Genomic DNA, 21235 nt, shown 5'->3' on the forward strand with positions numbered 1-21235 from the left:
AAAGTGGGATTTTTAAGTGATTCTCTCTCTCTCTCTCTCTCTCTCTCTCTCTCTCTCTCTCTCTCTCTCTCTCTCTCTCTCTCTCTCTCAATTTATTTCAATTTCAATTTCAAATGAGCTTTATTAGCATGACTGTGTAACACAATGTTGCCAAAGCATCAACATATATATAATAATAACAATGAATGTAAATAATAAAACAAATGTATAGATCATGTCATATGTACAGTAGCATATACAAATAGATAGATAAATAGACATAATCTGTCTTCATAAATGAATATATACAGTGGGTCTCTCTAGCTGACTCTGGCGTTGTGAATAGCTAGCACATATTTAGCCGCTAGTGCAGCTGTACTATCATCTTCTCCCAGTAAGAAGAAAAAATTTTCAGTGTCACTCAGTTCAAAGAACGCTGGAATCAAGGTTTCAGATCTGGGCAGAAAGGTTTCACTTATATTTGCATATTTAGAGCAGATGAGCAGAAAGTGTTCCTCATCCTTGATGTGCTGTAGATCACAGTGTCTACAGATCCTCTGCTCTCTCTCTGTCCATGTTTGTCTATGTCTTCCTCTCTCTATCTCTAGATCATGGTCACTTAATCTGTATTTGGAGAGGATTTGTCTTTCTTTAAAATGTTTAATAAATAGATAACTGGCCAATTTAGTGGCTCTATTAAGGGTCGAGTAACATTGGAGTTTATTCTGGAGGGCAAAATGTGCTTTTAGTGATTCATCATGAGTGACTTTTAGATGTTTGTGGATTTCGTTAATGATAGGTTTGGGGTTGATGGGGAGTATAGTCTGATAGACGAGTTGAAGAGCGAGTGTGTTCAGAGGATGAGGTTCTGCTGAGGTTTCATTGGCGAGGAGGGCTTTATATTGGACTGACTCTGGATCAGACTGATGGAGGTGATGCCAGAACTGAACACATCTCTCTCTCTCTCTCTCTCTCTCTCTCTCTCTCTCTCTCTCTCTCTCTCAACCTTTTTTGATTTTCATGTTTGTTCTTCTGTAAAAAAAGAAAAAAGTTACATTCAAACCATTAGATGACACATTTCAGCATGTGTGTTTGAATATTTTGTGAGTGAGTATGTGTGTTCAGGTTTTACCTATACTGTACATTACGAGATCCAGAATAGTAGAATAGGAGTAAAACAATAGAAATCAAAGGAGAGTCTCCGTGTAGATACACAAACAAATATGTTTCTTTGTTAGTGTGTGTGAAAGAGAGAGAGAGAGTGAGAGAAAAGACCACTGTGGTTAATCATATATTAAATTTTTTGTAAGGACTGAAACAAATAATAAGGTTGTGCTAAAAATAACCCCTATCTGTCACACTGACCCATTGGATTGTAAATTGTCGGTCATGCTCTATTTTTATCCATCAGCAAATAATTAATGAACAATATAACAATGGAGTAAATTTAATGAACAATATCCTATGAATCATTCTATTGAACTAAAGTGTATCTCAATAAATTTTCACTGTGAAATATTTTATTGTGTAATGTCCTATTTATTGCAGTGCAATATGACACTACACTTTGCTTTTCACTTTCTGTTTTATTGCACATAATGGTTTTATTGTATTGTGTTGCATTGTTTTGTATTATGTTGTATAGTGTATTGGCATCTGGAGGTTGCTCCAGAGTGTCATTGTACATGTACAGTGACAATAAAGATCTTAATAAAGATCTTAATCCAAACTTAAACTTAACCACTTCTCAACATTATCAACAAAATACAGGCAGAAAATTACAGACAATATTTGTACTTATTTGTATTACATAGATATTTTGAGCCACTAATCCCATGGCAACCACTAAACCTAACCCTAAACACACACACACACACACACAGACAGAGAGAGAGAGAGAGAGAGAGAGAGAGAGAGAGAGAGAGAGAGAGAGAGAGAGAGAGAGAGAGACAATGAATTCTAAATTGTTCATAGAATTCTGAAATGTTTATTGTTCTATTTAGTCATTTATATATATATATATATATATATATATATATATATATATATATATATATATATATATATATATATATATATATCATTTGTTTTCGTTTGTTCTACATTCACTATAAACATTACAAATACTCTGCCAATACATTGCAATGTCATGCCGATAAAGCACATTTTAATTAAAATATAATTAAAGCAGTACCAAAGTGTTTTAAATGATTTCGAAGTGCTCTCTGGCGGTATATAGTTTGGTGAGACGTAAGGAGTAAAATTGTGAAGGCGTGCCTATTTCATTTGTGATTAAATATTTATGAGGAAGATTTAAAATTTTACTTCACAACAGACCATCAACACAGCCATTCCAAAATGATATAATCGCAGGACTGGAGACAATATCCCTTCGAAACAAAGCTCGAACACAACTATTATTATTCCTAATGGGGGAAAGAGAGAACCAGATTTCACAGGAATAATCTACATTAATCTACAAAAATATATTAAACTAGAAAACAGTTATTTTATATTGTAATAATATTTCACAATATCAATGTTTTTACGGTATTTTTTATTGTTTATTTTATTGTTATTCAAGTGCAGCCTTGGTGAGCAGAAGAGACTTCTTTATTTATATATTTTAACTTTATTTGTTTATCCTTTAGCGTCATCCAGATTCGAGTGAATAAAATTGGCTTTCGGTGCCACTTATTTTACCAGTAAACTTTGTCAATTTGTATCAGAAGGGAATGTTGAAGATTGAATCATAATGTCTAAACTTTTGAGTGATAGCGTTTAGGGCTCACAGCTTCAGTCCTGGTGGGCCAGTGTATGAACAAGCTAATCCAGATGTTCAGAATTACTTGCAAATTACAGAAGGGTGGGTAAAATCATGGGATTGGTTGGTACTAAAGTCTACAGGACACTGGCCCTCCAGGACTGGAGTTGAAGAACCCTGGTGTATATCATAAATTGTATGATCACAATTTATTTTAATGTTACCTTGTTGCAGTGTAATTACACAAGTTCTCAAGTAATATAATTATGAGTATGAGTAATATTATTAACAACATGTACTTACTTTAGGGTTAGGGTTAGTTACTTGTAATAATGCATAATTTGAAGTTTCAACTATTAATGCATGCAACACACAGAGGCGGACAGAGTACCCAGCTTCATTACTTGAGTAAAAGTACAGATACCCCTTGCTAAATTTTACTCAAGTACAAGTAAAAGTAGTACAGTCAGATGTCTACTTAAGTAAAAGTACTTGAGTATCAAGAGTACAAGAGTACATTTTCTAAATATTGCATTACTACTGCCACAGTGCTTACATTGGTAAACACAGCAAACACTTGAAGCGAAAACTATCATTAACTTGTTCAGAAAATTGAAATAGTCTGGCGAGGTGGGGCCACGGGTTGGCACATTCCCGGGATGGACCTGCTGCGTCTTCATCCATTGTTTCGTCCATGGTTTCGTCTCTTATCTAAATCTGACCATGGAGTTGACTTTGGCGGAAAGCTGAAGGTGATTGCTGATAGGCTGTCCCAATCAGTGGCGCCTGCATAATCCAATCACGTTTGAGAGGGAAACAACAAATTGAGGGTTTCCGAGATTTTTTTTTTTTTTTTTTGAAGTAGTAACGGGTACTCACGGTTATGGATAGAAATGTAGCGGAGTAAAGAGTACAATATTTGCCTCTCAAATGTACTTGAGTAAAGTCATGAGTACTCCCCAAAAATGATACTCGAGTAAAGTACAGATCCCTCAAAATTGTACTTAAGTACTGTACTCAAGTAAATGTACTCCGTTACTGTCCGGCTCTGGCAACACATGTAACAAGGACATATTAAAATAAAGTAGAGCTGTCCGATCCTGCTCCTGGAGGGCCACAGTGACAGTCCTGGAGAGTTTGTTTACTCTGCTTCTGAAACAATTGCTGAAATGTTATCTAACCAACAAGTTCTTCTATTTGACCTCTCAAGTTATTTTCCCCCTCCTTCTGGAATCTGTCATTTAGTGTGCCAAACAAAGACATCTTTCAAGACTGAAGAATTACTGTTCACTAAAGTTATGGACTTTGCTGGAACTGAACCACTAGAGGTCCCTAGCGGATCTGTTGATGCTTAAAAATAATATTGGTGATGCAGAGAGAGTGAAGATGAGAGTTCAATTCAAGTTTGAATAATAGGGGGTGACATTTCTGTCTGCATCTTGAAGTTCTTTTAACCAAGTGCGTTCAAAATGTGATTCAAACTAGTTACAAGTGTCTGCTATTAAAGCTACAATATATAACATTTTTGTAATAAAATTTCCAAAAATCACTTGCACAGTGTGATATATTTCCTGCAGTTGTGTACTTACAATATCCCAAAAGTTCCCAAAGATTTTTAATTTCACAGAAATTCCAATTTTAAATAATGGCTGGTCCCTGTTCACTTGTCGCCTGTCAATGATGTAATATCCGCCATAGTGCGTAACGTCTAGCGGCACGCTCACGCTGTTGTTGTTTCGTTTAAACATAATGGACCATGGCAAGCAGACTTTAGGACTAAAGGAGAACTAAAACAAGGATCAATATCAGCATGGTGTTTTCGAGATGCCGAGAGCTTCACGTCTGTGACTAACTTCGACTTGACAAAGACGCCACTCCTGCATGCACTTTATTAGACAGGTGAGCAAATGTTCATAAAACTAATCAATGTTATATAGCTAAACATGATGAAATGTTAGAATATGATCAGTATGTTATTCTAATGTTGATCTAGCTTACTGCTTGTCTCATTATAGCAAACAAATTAACACATAGAATAACATTATAACTATCAACAAACTCAAATGCAGTTTAGTGTGATAGTGTAGACCTATTGTAGCTTTAAATGTAGCTGTTCTTTGCATCTTTCCAGCATAACCAAAAAAAAAGCATGGTTTAGTTTCAAACACAAGGAGTGAAATGTTACAATTCACCCCATAGTCCGGGTTAGTTGTAACATAGGCCTACCCTAGGGTGAGATGTACTGTAACATCATGATATCCACCAGGGTGATAATGGATTATGACAGCTTTTTATCCCACACTGACTTTTCAACATAATTTGTGTGTGTGTGTGTGTGTGTGTGTGTGTGTGTGTTAGTCATAGTAATTGGCCATAACATTTTATTGTGAACACAAAAATGTCAATATTTCCAATGTCCCTTGATTCCTTCTCTTTCAACATTTCTTTCTTTTTTACAGAATCCGTACAAGGATACATGGCAAATGCCATACAATTTTGCCACAGATCTTACAGACTCTCCGTGGTATTTTACATTACTCCTTCTGTTCCAAGACCTAGGCATACTAAAATTCAAAGAAAACATTTAAATACTACAAAAAATGTGCTTGGGGTAGGTTGTAACATGTTTAATTGACGTTACAACTAACCCAGAGTCTTGTAGCCATGAACAAGCTAACAGCAAAAACATTAGCACTAGCAACTTGCAGGAAAAAATGTGATGTCATTACATTAATGCACCACTAGAGAGCACTCAAGCTTCTTGACTTAGATATATGTGCAAAGTAAGAGGAGAGAAGAGAGAGAATGCTGTGCATGTTTGGTGCTTCTCAAACAGAAGTCTGCATCCTACTGATGCTGTGTACTTCCTTGTCCAGGGAATTTTAATATGTGCAAAGGATTGTGGGTGATTTAAGGCTGTGAAGGATACATCCGATGGATACATCCAACATACGTCCACATTAAGACAAAAATATCAACACAGACACAAAAAACTATTTAACTTTGATGAGTTTTAAAGCAGACATTGTCATCACAAAAATAAATGAAGTAAAAAAGTTACTTTCTTACCTCAAAATGAGATTTTCCACTCTAAAATCTGCTAACTGCATCCAAAATCGCATACTTCCCTACTATATAGTATGCGAAAAACAGTACGTGACAAAAGAAGTATGTCCAAATTCACAGTACTCCAAAAAGATATAAGTTGATCAGATGAAGTGATATAGGTGATTTGTAACTTGTTCCTGATTGGAGTAATTGGAAGTGTTCCAACTGACCTGTGGTACAACCATCCCTGTTCTCCCCCTCCGCCATCCTATGCCTATGTTTTGTTAGCTACCGAACACCACAGACTTTTTCATGGACAACATTTTCCTAAAAAGTTTTTGACCAACACTTTTATTAGTAAGGTTCTGCAGTTGTTTTGCACTAGAGAACTAAACCTTGTCAGTATTGATGTGTAAGCATACAATCTCCATAGCTCCCTATTCATGTCTCATCATGAGAGGAAATAGAGGGATCTGTTATGAAACCATGGCAAAAACACAAAAGAATCCTCCACGTTTCAACCACAGTGTGTCTCTCCGCCCACAGCTGGAATGCAGTACAGCTGGTTTCCGTGATATGGAAAACAGTTCTGCTCCACGGTCCTGAATCAACACAGACATGGATATAAAAATTGAATTTGCTAGTTTCGGGCTGGCTAGTGCAGGCTGGTTTTGCACTATCCTTACCAGATTTCTACCAATGTGGAAAGTAAGTGGAACGGTGGAGAACACAACAACAACACTTCCATTGTACTGGGATGGAGTGTGGTTAAACTGGCAACACCACACAACTGGCAGACTTCACTGCACCTTCTATCAGTCTCTGCTGTCTCTGACGGAACATTTTACCACCTGGAAAATCCTCGTCATCATATCTATAGGAATTGGATCTATTGCCATGGCAGTTTACGGTATTGGGTGGATACGTTATCCTAAGAATATATTGTTTAAAGCTGCCTCCGGGCCATCGTTTATTGTAAGCGGACTGCCTTTACTGGTGGTGATCTCCTGGACTACACATTTAACAGCTTCGAATGCCAATGTCTTATTAACACTGGAAAGGGGAGCTGCGATCTTCACTGGCTGGATGGGAATAGTGTTGCTTGAGGTGGGTGGAGGAGTGCTAAGCATTATTTGCTGTAGAGCAGTCCAGAAGCAGAGACAGGATGAAAGACAAGCGCAAACTTCAGAGCCAGGGGTTCAGTATCCACTCCACACCATTCATAGTACTACATTTATACAAAGCCCCCTTACCGGATGACTTTATTAACGGACTGAATTAGTATACTGTGTATCTAAGAACTTGTGAACACTTGTTGGTTTTATATTTAATGTTAGACAAAGACAACTCTGCTCTGGTTGATGATTCAGTGTTTGACAACTGACATTTTGAATTTTATTTCTTCTTATTTATGATCACCCTGTGATCAGATCTACACAAAATTGGTCGATTCATTAACATTTTGGTAACACTTTATTTTACAGTGTCCTTGTTACACGTTACATGTACTTACCATAGTAATAACAGTAAATTATGCATAATTACATGCAACTAACCCTCAACCAAATCCTAATCCTACCCTATAGTAAGTACATGTAGTTAATTAATATTACTCAGTACTTAAATATATAATTACACTGTAACAAAAGTGTAACCAATTTGTTTGGGGGGAATCTCTCTCTATCTCTTTCTTTCATGTAAACATTCTTCTTCTTCTTCTGATGATATTTGCAGCAGACTAGACTCATTAGAGGCTTATTGCTGCCCTCCTCAGTTCATCTGAGGAACTATGCTTTATAGGTTATATCCTTATATAAAGTCCAATTCGATTATAACAACTTTGGTAACACTTTATTTTCATGGTCCCTTTTGACGTTCTGTTGACTATAAGTAACTCTGCAACTACATGTCAACTAACTCTCATTAGAGTATTAATAGACTGTCTGCTTAATATCTGCTATCACTTTATTGGGATGGTCCTCAACAGACACTCTACTGACTATAAGTAACTTTGCAACTACATCTCAACTTCTAACATGTCTTCTACATTCTAACCCTAACCCTACCAGTCTACTAATACTCTAATGAGAGTTAGTAGACATGAAGGTGCGACATTACTTATAGTCAACAGAATGTGTTAAAGGGACCATCAAAATAAAGTGAAATCATAATTTTTAGTGTCTCATAGTTCTTAGTACTAAGAATTGATTTGAATGAATAATTTGTAACTCCAGATTCCAATAATTCTGAATACATGAGATTTCTTTCCGTACGATGGATGACACATTCCATTTTGTGGCACACAGTTTCTGCTTCTCCACACATGGAGGCTTTCCAACCATTGTCAGCCTATTATTAAATGCACAATGCCCCAATCTTAGTCTATTAATAAACACTCTAGCCCTCCTTCCCAAACTTATATTTGTTTAATGGATGTACGATGGTTGTACGGACAGCTCTAGCTCCCATACTATCCTTTACATTTTTTTCCCACGTGTGTCACTTCACTTTGGAGGATCTTTTCCTAAAGTGTTCTGATAAACTCTGTTCATGAACTCTCTGCATTTGAGACCTCTGTTCACATATACCTTGAAAATCATAGTCTATGTCAGTGTTAATATGGTGGAACATTTATCTATACATGTGTGCCATGTATTTTTGGAATTCGCACCAGAGTTGTCAAAGGCCATGTTGGGCTGTTTACTTCTACCTATCTCTGATCTCATCTATTTTCTTTGCAATCCTTTTCGCCTCTGCTGTTTCTGAAAGGTTGAAAGGTTAAAAGGTTGTATCGTCCGTGTCATGTAGCCTGTTGTTTGAGCATGGTTTATTATTTTTATATATGTTCATATCAGTCTGGTGATTTACTATTGCCTGTTCATGGCCGTTGTTTTTTTTTTTTTTAAATGTAGAATGTTCGTTGAGGTCCACTTATAATTTCAGCAAGTTTTTATTACATCAAATTACACATGTAGAATTGTTTTGAAAACGTCCGATGTTGAAAAATGGCAACCAGTGAAATTTAGCCATACATGTTTGAGCCAGAGTCTGATCCCATATCAGAAAACATCAAACCTACACCTAAAATACCAAGGTGTCCAAGACTGAGTGTGACAGAAGGTCAGACCCAACAAGATGAGCACAGTAGGATTTTTCTGTCACTCCCCTGAAGATCTTCTCCTCTCCCTATCCTCGCTCCTCACGCCCGCCACGACCCAGACCAAGTGCCAAAGCCCACCAAGGACCACAAGCACAAGCCCACCACAAACCCAGAGCCAGAACCTGCCAAGTCTGTCCAGGTGTGTGTATCAGCCCCAATGTCAGTCCTGGAGCTCGAGCCAGAACCAGTGTTCGTTCCAGTGCCCGAATCTGTACTCGCCATGAGCATAAACCACAAGCCAGAGCCCACCGCAGACCCAGAGCCGAAGCCTGCCAAGTCTGACCCTGAGGGAGTGCTGGGGGTTTGACATCGTGGAGCAGAGCTCCACTCATCCTCATGCCTTTGAAGTCTGTACCTCCTCATGTGATCTCCTTGATACCCTGATTCCCCTCTACATTCCAGCCATTGTCACCACTGTTGGTCTCTTCCAGTCCCAAGTTGTCTTTGTTGACACTGGCGACGAGTCATCCAAGTTGTGGGTGGTCAAGCCCAGCTCCAAGTCGTTAACCAGCTCCTGGTTAAACCCAGTTCCAAGTCTCCATTGCCCAGCCCCAAGTCTCCTTTATCTTGGATGGTCCCGCCCGGCCTCCCTCTCCCTCCTCCGCTGCCAGTTCTTTGGCCTCGCCTCCGCTGTCTCCCTTCAGCCCCTCGCCTCGTCCAGTGGTTCCTCCATGCTACCCTTGGTGTGTGGATCCCTCAGCTCCACCTCTTGCCTCCGAGCCCTGGATTTCACCTCAACCATCGGACCCATAGACTCGACCTTGGCTCAATGTTCCCTCGGCTTCACCGTGGAGTAATGTCACATACTGCTTTTCCTCCCTGGTGCCTAACCATGCACAGCTGGAACTCATCTAGTCCTCATTACCAGCACTATATAGAGCACACACACCCTCAGTCATGGTCTGACCTTGTCTGATGCTACAGGCTACTCACCTTGCTACTTACTTGCTGTATGTTCCTGACTATCTCAATATACTGCTGTAAGACAAAGACTCAAAGTTAACAATAAAAAATTAGATCTCATCTGCTAACAATCTCAAGTATCATCATCACTTATGCATTGTGTCCCCGCCATATCTGCAAATAAACCTACCTGTTTGAGTTTTACCTCAGTTTTGGTCATTTTTTCCAAGCCAGAGGATAATCCAGTCTGCAAGAGTAGGGTAATTAATCATCTTTATTTATATTTGATTATGTATTTTTGAGTAATTATAACATTATATTAGCGTTTAAACATAGACACTACGGAAAGGTAGTGCTACCTTTCTACCAGTGGCGATTTCTTTAAGACTGCAAGGAAAGCTCGGCTTCCCCTATAATGTCAAAAAATGAATGGTCAAATATGTACTATTGTATTAACATTTTATTGACTAAAAATGCGTTAGAAAACGTTCATCTCAAAGACGAGTTCGTTCAGAATCAGTTACATACAGCAGGTCGGCTGACTCGATTTCCTTCTCATACATTCCCGTAGCGTCACAGTGCATTTCCCTGTTGAAGCCCAGCTTCCATTGACTTCAATGGGGCTGCTTCGAACAGTTTTTTTCAGCGCTTTAGACGGTCATTGGATAAATGCTGCGATTATGTCCCGCCCATGGAAGCTCAGCTTCTCTGGGGGTGAACAGGGAGTGGGCTGGCCTGGACTCCGGGCTTCCGCGTGATGATTGGAGGGTTTGTCGAAAGGCTGCGTCTCCTTTTGATTGACAGCGATTTCATACAATAAAAAGTCGCTGATGTTGAAGCTGTTCGAGCTCAGTGCCATCGCGGATTTTTCAAAGACAAACTGCTGCAACCTATTTCTTGGTATTTGCTTGTCCAAATTGCTAGCCAATTTTTATAATACATTTCACACAATTATACATTTATACCTTTATTATATTATTACTTATTATATTTTTTTATATTATTATTATTATTATTAGTAATAATTAAAAAATAATTATTAAAATAATTAAAAAAATTTTTTTATTATTAGTAGCATTATTATTATACTTTATTATATTATTATTTATACCTTTATTACATTATTACATTCATTTTTCACAGAGCATTTTCTTGAAAAGGAACGTAGAATTTACGTATAAATAAATGAATAATTTTTATGATATAGGCCGAAAATGAGCTTCCCCTCTTTGAAAGACCAGCAGCCGCCACTGCTTGCTACGTAGATGAAACATTTGCCAACTGTGAAACATTTATGTGTATTATGCTTTATACGTCTCGGTTGTGACAAATACAATTTAAGTTAACAGTTATCTCCCCTGTGAAGGCCTCACCGACACGACAGCCATCGGCACTGATCCTCAACAAACCCGTCTCCATACCAGCATGACTCCGATCTTCAACCAGATGGAACTGGATAATATTCTGATTGTTCCAATCCAATCTGACTTCTGACCTGTAATGCAGCCTGAATCATAAACATACACTGTTCGTTCGTTGGCCAGAGGAAAACTGAGCGACTGAGTCTGGTTTCTCCCAAGGTTTATTTCTCCATTCCAGCTTGAATATTCGATCTCTACATGCGCAGGAATAAAACGCCCTTTTCCGCTGATTGGTCAACCAAAGATCAAGCCGTGCTGTCATCAGTTCTTACTCAGCTCCGCGCAACAGAAGAATAGTCATCTGATACAGTTGTACGAATTAGTTTATTGTAACTACATTTAGGGCCATATCTTGCACCCAGCGCAATTGACTTTGTACACCGACGCATGTATCATTCCTATTTTGCACCTGACACACAGCAGACTTTTCACTCCACAGACGCACTTCCGTAAATTAGGGAATGAACTTGCACTCCCGGGGGCGGTTCAGCGAAAAGAGGAGGCGTGTTCCGGCACAAATGTTCCCTGGTGCTATTTTGCAGTTTCAGAAAACAATTTCAGTGGCGCGTTCAGAAGCTATTTTAAGGGTGCATGCTTGGCCATAATCTATGTAGTGTGTGCACAACGCACATACACTTTGCTTCTCTCATCTACACAGACGCAGCAGTTGACATTTTTGCAAACCATACATAATTAATTACAAGGAAAAATATTACCACACAAGGGAAATCATTGTGGTGTCCATGAAAATGTGAAAAAATAACACAAAGTGTACCGGGGCAGAGCCTAGAAAGAGTTTTCTTCTGTAAAAAAAAAAACACATAAAAGTGTCAAATATCAGGGAAAATTTGATTTCTCAATTCATGACCCTTTTAGATATTTTTATTTATTGCAATGTTTTTGTGATTTCACCAGGAGGCCTAAAGTTCACATCTGGTGATAAAATACATGTTGTCACCTTTCATGCCATTTATTATGTATAATACACATGAGATGAAATACTTGTGTACATATATATCGTCCTTTTGTATAATATGTTTAATTGTATTTTACAGAGTTGTTTACAAGTTAGTTATATTATTGATGTTATTGTTTTACCTTCTTCTCTAGTTTTAGGCCTACTAAAAAATAAAAAATAAATGAATCAACTGGTTTATATTTTCAGTAGACCAACAGATCAAAAGTTTGAATATATATATATATATATATATTCAAACTTTTGATCTGTTGGTCTAAGTCAAAATAAAATGTCACACTACATTTGGTTGGAGAAAGATTTTGTATAGGACATTTATATAATGTATTTACAATGGTTGCCTCACAATAATCTGCTGTTGTCATCACAACCATGCACACACACACTGACACAATTTTCAAGCCATGGATAGCAAGGCTAGTGTTTGGGTGATAGGGTTTCTCTCCCACACAGACAGCCTCATGCAAGATTCAGAATCTAGCATTCACACTAGAGAATCAGATATCTCTTGTTAACAACATAGTGTTTTGGTATTCAATATTGTGTGTGTGAGTGAGTTTTACATTATGGGAATAAAATGTCCCCACAAAGATGGCAATATATACGAAATCCTTGTCCCTGTGGGAAAATGTTTTGATCACCCATGAGGAAAACCACTTATAAATTATACTAAGTGAAGTTTTTTTGAAAATGTAAAAATGCAGAAAGTTTTCTGTGATGGGTAGGTTTAGGGGATAGAAGTTAGGGGAGAGAATATACAGTTTGTAAAGTATAAATACCATTATGTCTATGGAAAGTCCCCATTAAACATGGAAACCCAACATTTACTTATGTGCAAAAAGAAAAGAGAAATAAGTATAGCATGTCTTGTTTGTCAAATGTGGTAATTTTCCGTATGCTGTCTTTGATTAAATTGTGATCACAGTAGTGTGAAAAAAAAAAACAAAAAAAAACATTAAAGCAGCAACAACTGCATACTGATCTTAGCCATTTTGTGCTTATGTATATTAGGGCAATTTTCTGTAATTTTCCCCATTGTATGTTCCTTTGCAACCTTTTATTTGATGTGTATTCGTTAGAATGAATTCTTTGTTAGACTCAAACACAGTATTCTTTATTTTTATGCTTGTGCTATAACTAAAGGGCAATATCTTTAACCTCTGTTTTATGCTGCTTTGCCAAATGCATATTCATTGGACCTCATAATAACACTGGATAATTGTGTATGAATAACACACAATTTCTTTAAGGGTGCTAATTACCGGTAATTAGCCATGGTTGAGGTTGGTTTCTATTGATCACCTCTTCCTCTCTTTTCAGACAAATACAACATGTTTACGTCTATAATTTCTGTTGCTAAATATTTTTTTATTATATTTGTATTAATATTGGCAAGTCTCAACATGAAATATAAAATAATTGAAAACTTATTTCAATAGCAATAAATCCCAAATATACTTGAATGCAGACTTGGACCATATTAATTATAGGAAGTACTCCTGCCTTGAAAGTAGAGTAATAAATTATCTATCTTAGCACTGAGAACAGAATGAGTAAGAATGTATATGAAGAAGAGACACGTAAATAAACAAACTGAATGAATCAACATGTTTAGGTGGTGACTGCTTTAGTTCTAATAAATGCATAAATACAATGGTTGTTCTAAATGATACAGCCACAAAATATATATGCATAACACTACTGTAACCTTTAACAACAAATGGAAGACATCTTTTGACGTGACCAGTGAAAAGGATCATATACGACGACACCAGCATGTATGGAAAACGAGAATATAATTATTAAGACCATCAAAATATTTTTTTGTTAAATCAACATTCAAATGGCAATTGTTACCTCTACTCTTCAGAAAGACGTAAAGGGGACATGTAATAAGGACATGCTTTTGGGTAACTTTTCCATCCTAGATTTGTTGCTACTTGTTGACTGACCTGATGAATTTTTTAAGCTCCTAGGGAGGCGCATCAGTTACCACTGAATCTATCGCAGATCTTCATCTCTGTCTGATGACAAATTAATTGCCTTTGTCCTCTCAGAGAAAGAAATTTAATCAGGATGTTCTTATAGCCAAGTGTTCCATGTCTATTTTGTTTATCTGTATAAGTATTTTTCCTCTATGTGCACTATTCCAGGCAGAGTCAACAAACGAAACTCAACACTCTGTCTGTGATTAATAAAACATTGTACCGAGGCCCAAAAGGCCAAACACCTGAACGCTTTCAGCTGTATAAGTGGTGAAAGGCGACATAATCTCCCCGGGACAAGATTTGGACTGAGATTGAAAGGCACTGTGGGAGAGGTCCAATATAAGGGAGTGGAAATAGGACTCTTTATTCTGCACTCGAATGGGCAGCCGCGGCAGGTGAGACGGATAGTCTGGAAGCATGGAGAGTGGACGGAGCTTGGTGAAGGTGATCTCAGAAATGCAGAATGAGATCAGAAAGCTAGAGAGCGAAAACCAAACACTCCGTGGGCAGCTCGGCCGACCAACATCGGCTTCGGACTCAGTGAAGCCATGTGCATTATCTACTCAGCAGAAGGACGGGTCACAGGAAAGCTTGACCCACGCCAACCTGAGACGGAACGTGTCTGCTCCACAACTTGAAGGACAGTTCAAAGGTAAATATCTGGTGCTACTCAAACTTTAATAAGCATGTGCCACATCTTAATTCTGACGAATGCAAATAAGTAGCTTGACTGTAAAAACGTAAGGCTGACTAAACAAGGCTTACTCATAGGTGATTAAATCATACTTTTGACCAACAATAAAATAGTTTTGAAATAAAACTAGTTAACTTAGATATGACCTTAATTTATATTTACATTGAACTATATATATATATATATATATATATATATATATATATATATATATATTATGGCATAACATTCAGGAAATGATTGTATTTATAATATGAAATTTGAGGATATGGAATATAACTCTGAATATATGGACTGGAACTCTGAATAAATGGAATGAAACTCTGAATATATGGAATGAAACTCTGAATATATGGAATGCAACTCTGAATACATGGAATGAAACTTGAATATATGGAATGAACTAAATATATGGAATGAAACTTGAATATATGGAATGAAACTTGAATATATGGAATGAAACTTGAATATATGGAATGAAACTAAATATATGGAATGAAACTTGAATATATGGAATGAAACTTGAATATATGGAATGAAACTTGAATATATGGAATGAAACGTATGGAATGAAAGTGCACATTTGACAGTACTTAATGAATAATTTATAGATATATCCTTGTTATCAGAGTGATATTCCATGACTTCTGAATTTCGTGACTTTAAAAATGCCATTCCCAGAAATGTTCCAATACTTTGTTGAACTAGAAAACTTTTTTTGAAAAAGCTGGTCAAACTCCAAACATCACTGACAGTTTGGAGTCTACATCCCATCATCTTGAGGATCATATTTTAATTATTGCAACATTAATAATGATTATGAGTAATTGTGTTCATCAAAATGTTGCTGAAAACATTCTGCATCATTATGCATAATAATTCTGTGGGTGCTCCCTGTGAGGTGGAATGCATGTTTCTTTCTGTATTTATGTTTGCCTGATAAGCAGGAACTTCCAGGTCTGTGATGTTTCAGTCTTCCGTGATGAAATAGTGAATGAATTTCTTCATTAGTAGAACTGCAATGAATAAAGTATTTTAAAGTATTTTTCCCCGTACATGCATTACTGTAGCTCATCATTACTTAGGATTGCTGCTATACTTTGCTAGTTCCATTCTATATATTCAAGTTCCATTCCATATATTTAGAGTTTCATTCCATATATTCAGCATTTCATTCCATGTATTCAGAGTCCCATTCCATATATTCAGAGTTTCATTCCATATATTCGGAGTTTCATTCCATATATTCGGAGTTTCATTCCATATATTCAAAGTTCGGTTTCACTTTATTTTGATGGTCCCTTTAACACATTCTGCTGTCTAGAAGTAACATTGCACCTACCCAGTTAACACAGAACGTTCCCCTAATGTTATTTTTTGGTTATTTTTTTGGGAACCAAATACTTACGTTAGGGGAACGTTATTTTTTGGTTTTATTTTTATGTAACAATAAAATAACGTTCCCAGAACGTTGCTGGGTGGTTACCATAAAAAATAACGTTCTGGGAACCATAAACTACAGTAACATTCTGAGAATTTTCTGGGTACCAAAAACTAACGTTATGGGAACCAAAAATTGTTAGCTGGGTACATGTCTACTAACTCTCATTAGAGTATTAGTAGAGTATTAGTAGACTGGTAGGGTTAGAATAAGTTGACATGTAGTTGAAAAGTTACTTATAGTCAGTAGAGTGTCTGTTGGAGGACCATCACAATAAAGAGTTATCAGATATTAAGCAGACAGTACACTAATACTCTAATGAGAGTTCGTTGACATGTAGTTGCAAAGTTACTTATAGTCAACAGAATGTTCAAAAGTGACCATCAAAATAAAGTGTTACCCAAAGTTTCATTTCATATATTCAGAGTTTCATTCCATATATTCAAACTTCATATTATAAATACAATAATTTCCTGAACGGCATGCCATAATGTGTGTATATATATGCATTGTGCATATGAAACCATAGTAGACCCTAAGGCAGGGGTGGGCTGCTCTGGCCTAGGGTGAATCTCATTCAGCTCCCTAGCTTGTGAATCAGTATATTGTGTACAAAAATTCAGACACTGGTATGGACCTTGACTCACTACACATTGGGACACTGATGGCTCTATTTCTGGCGACATTGGCAACGTCCTCATTGTACAACGTCACTACTGCTATATTTATGAACAACTGCAGCACATATGTCTTTCTGACATTATTTGGTTGTTATTTAAAAGTACATTATGATAAATACTTTGATTGTTACATATCCCTGCAACATTCCATTTGTAAATTAATAATAAATGTTTGCTACATTTTGTTCATTACCTGTCTAGCTATGTATGTTTATGCTGAAACATAATTATACAACGGTTTGTTTTTTAAATGAAGTTCCAAACGTAGGTCTGGGAGGAGCCTAAAACATTCAGTCCCGTCAATCATCATTACGAGCGTACTATATAAGCAGCAGACATTGCGTCATCCCATTGACAAATATAAAGTACAGCTCTTTACCTGTGACAAGCCCCATACTTCCACCAACAATTTGGAACACCATTCCAATTTCCCTCCTGCTTCCTTTCCAACCATCCCCGGAGTGGTCTCCAGCGTGAAGTTTCCTTTGCAAACAGGAACCGCCTCATTCCGCAAAAAGATTGCCTTCGCTCCCTGGACTGTGCTGAATTTTCTGTTACCCTCAAAGATTCACCATCTAATTCAAATCGCATCCTCTCCTTGTACCAGTTTTCGCAAAATATTCTGAGGTAATCTGTTCAGTCTTTCCAAACAGATGAAACGAACTGAACAATTACCTATCCATCATCGCTGACTTGAATTTTTTGCATGAATTGTCATTCAGTGGCAGTCATTTCTAAACTTACCACAAATAATTTTCTGCAAAATGTGCAATGAGAGTCACGCATTGGAATCAATGCCCATATTGGTAGACCCTGGTTTTCCTGGGGTGCCGCAATATTTCATGTGCCATCTGTAGGTCAATCGATCATCAGTTCCATTCTTGCCCTCAAATTCAAAACCCCTCAAATTCTCAGCCATCCTTCATTGATGTTAAATCCACCTCATACATGCCACAGTCATGTATCGCTCTCTCTTTTTTGGAAAACAAAAAGGACGTTTTTCTTCTAATTCAAATCGCCAGGTCAGTAACAATTGCAATGGTTTGCATTGTTTCAGACAAAGATGCCGTTTTTTGCGTGTTTGTCATTTTTGTGGCGGGTCTGTACCATGTACAAATCTTCAGCAAAAAACAATAAAGACAAAAAACAAAATACCACTCTTCTCCTGTTAATATCCCTCGCTTAGCACATGAGCTAAAAAAACATCCCGACAAGCACTTTCTGGTTTACAAAAAGGTTTTGATTCCGGGTTAGAAAGCCTACCAGATGCAACTTTCGTTTGTAATAATTAACAATCTGCACTGACCGATCCAGACACTGTAGACTCCCTCCTTGCAAAGGAGGTGGATTCTAACTTTATGATCGGCCCAGTCGATCCCCCATCCCATTCGACGTCTACCGCATTAACCCCATTGAAATAGCAACAAGAACGTTTTCAGGAAAAAAGTGCATATTTATCAATCTCTCCACTCCTCACGACTGCTTCGTCCCAAGCATCAATAGCCTCAATCCTCTGTCCGAGTTCTCTTTGAACTATCACACCATAGACCAGGCGATTCAGCTAATTAAATCCATTGGTCACAGAGCCTGGTTAGCTAAAATTGACATCATGTCAGCCTTCAAAGTTATGCCATTAAACCCTGATTTCTGGGATCTCTTTGGAGTGTGCTGGGGTAACAATATTTTTTTTTTCGACGGACGTCTGACATCTGGATGTAAACGCAGCCCAAAAATCTTTGACATGCTATGTGAAGCCCCGTGCTGGATCCTTTCAAACAATCACATGTCCCTTACCTCATTCATTTACTCTATACCTTACCAAGCAAAAATCCCCCAGCTGCCCACCTCACCATCAGGAAAAATCTTTTGCATGTCATGATGTGTTTTGTGTTGGCTCACATGATTATGTTTCGCACTTCAGAAGCTAAAGTTTAACCCTTTTGTTTAAAGGAGCATTTCACCCGTGGAAACATTAATCTTTATTGAAAGTGGGTCATATATGTAGTCGAAATGTAACATAAATTTCGAATTTGGTGCCTTCTTGACTGAGGAAAGACAGAAAGTAACTTTAGGGCGCATTTGTATGGAAGACAACAACTCCCACAATGCACCATATTGCACAGCGCTGCAAGCCACTCCCACTAATCCAGTTCACAACACAAATGTCCGTGTCCTCGTCTGATTCAGAGATTTTGTCCAGGAGAAATTGGCATCGTTGAAATTCTGTACAGCAGACGGAGTGAGACACAATGAGAGCAAAGACACCACCAGTCCGCCCCAGCTCGAGCCAGTCTGGGATCCTCGTCCGTGACAGGCAGGTCTTCTGCCTCCTGTTCCTCCATCAGCCTCAGCTGCTCTTCGCTATATTGCGGCTTGTAAAGGTAGCCACGAACATCTGATTCGAGCATCAGACTTTCGAAATCCTCTTCTTCGATATCATTACCTTCCTCCATTGTCGTAACTTCACATCTGGCTCCACAGCGCCTGTTTGCTTAGCTTCCAAACAAGATGGCGGATATTGCTTTTAGTTTCTGCAAGTGAAGTCCCACCCACTGATCTGTAATAGGTCTGTAGCGTGAGTGGGTCCCACCCCCTGGAAAAATGAGGAACGAGTGTTTGTAGTCTCAACCCCTCTACAAAGATATAGGACTTAGAATGACGCAAAATGACAATTTTTACATCATAAGCAGGAACTGCAACGTTCAACCACACCTCAACACACCCAACCCTGTACACACCCAACCCTGTTCAACCACACCTCAAAAGTCTTCAGGATTACTTGAAAATTACAGGTTGGTGTTTTTGATTAGGTTCAGGGTGCGTCTCAATCAGCTCCCTAGTTCAGTAGTCAGGGGACTGATCGGGGAGTCGTCATTTTAAGGTCTTAATTGCAAGATGCTTCCAGTGTACTGAAACGTTCACTGCCTAAAAAAGTCCCACAATGCACCGTGAAAACCAGGAAGCATCGATGTTCCCTTTTAAAGGGACACTTCACTCATTTGCATTGAATGGTCGTGCATTATTCCCTCATTTTCCCCTGAGACGGGAGAAGTACGGATTTCAGTATTTCTCCCGTCTGATTGAGACGCACCCTGAACCTAATCAAAAACACCAACCTGTAATTTTCAAGTAATCCTGCAGACTTTTGAGGTGTGGTTGAACAGGGTTGAACAGGGTTGGACAGTCAAGGGCCAGAGCTATCATTCATGACTAATGTATTGATGAAAATGATACAGAGAATGATACAGAAGTTAATACATTATCTCTTTCCAAACAAGTAATGTATTTTTAGTCAAGTATTGGTTATAATTGATCAAAAATATCATGTACATGCTTTTCTGATTTCTTTCTATAGAAAACATTATTATGACCGTGCGGAGATACTCCATATCCTCAAATTTCATGAACGGCTCTCGAAAGAATGAGATTTTGCACAAGCCAAGGCTATATGAGGAGACTGTAAACAACAATAAATGGACAAAATTACATGATGGCTCACTTGGACTTCCTTCTATTGCCTATTCAAAACCAGACATAGAGAAATTAACCAACAGGCATTCCCTTCAGGAGTTTGTCAACAAAAACAGGTGAGTTAGGCTTTAGTGAGTAGCTTTGTTTGAAATATTGATTTACTAATTTGTATGCTAATCATTTTATTTAACATTTTAGAGCCAAAGTCAAGACGGTAACTTTCCTGTTGCCTGTGGATGATATTTATACCAATCGACCTGTACTGGCCGAGCACCAGCCTGAAAGGAGCACCTGTGAACTCAAAACAATAGCTGAAACGGACTCGTGAGGCCCAAACTAATAGCAGGAAATACAGAAACGCCTGTGAAAGGAATGTTTGTGAATCTGACAAAGAGGAGGTTCAGTAATGTGGTCAAACTCTGTCCTAACTCATTTAAGACGTTGTAGGTGAGTCTTGTGGTGAATTAATACCTACACCTGACCTCAACACTTTGACTCCTGTTACAGATTTGGTTTCTCAAATGAATCCAGCTAAAGAAACTCAAGTCATCTCATGGTCTCGTCTGAAGAAGACCTGGCAATCTCGTTGTGGCGTTTGGATCAGGTGTCTGTACACACAGTCTGATCGTGTGAAGTGCCACTGGAGACATGCACTTCCTGCCCACTACTACGAGTTTGCTGAAATTGTTAGTGCAGAGCGCTTTGAATGA

General features: G+C 37.9%; 2 protein-coding genes across 2 annotated transcripts; both read left to right on the forward strand.

Annotated features, from left to right (window-relative positions):
- Nucleotides 1–6375: 6375 nt before the first annotated feature.
- Nucleotides 6376–10058, forward strand: LOC311297248 (claudin-4-like). The gene has a single exon (XM_084419465.1). The coding sequence runs from the start codon at nt 6410–6412 to the stop codon at nt 7049–7051; it is 642 nt and encodes a 213-aa protein (XP_084275591.1). The 5' UTR covers nt 6376–6409; the 3' UTR covers nt 7052–10058.
- A 4598-nt stretch (nt 10059–14656) lies between these two features.
- LOC311297422 (putative coiled-coil domain-containing protein 195) lies at nt 14657–21235 on the forward strand (the record flags this gene model as incomplete). Its single annotated transcript, XM_084419670.1, has 4 exons — nt 14657–14891; nt 20410–20641; nt 20724–20818; nt 21033–21235. 4 exons carry the CDS (start codon nt 14657–14659, stop codon nt 21233–21235), a joined length of 765 nt encoding a protein of 254 aa, XP_084275796.1.

Source organism: Rutilus rutilus, assembly GCF_951802725.1.
Source record: "Rutilus rutilus genome assembly, chromosome: 9".
Lineage (NCBI taxonomy): Eukaryota > Metazoa > Chordata > Actinopteri > Cypriniformes > Leuciscidae > Rutilus > Rutilus rutilus.

What these genes read in the sequence shown, in the direction of transcription:
- LOC311297248 (XM_084419465.1), top strand. Translation starts at nt 6,410, where the DNA reads ATGGATATAAAAATTGAATTTGCTAGTTTCGGGCTGGCTAGTGCAGGC.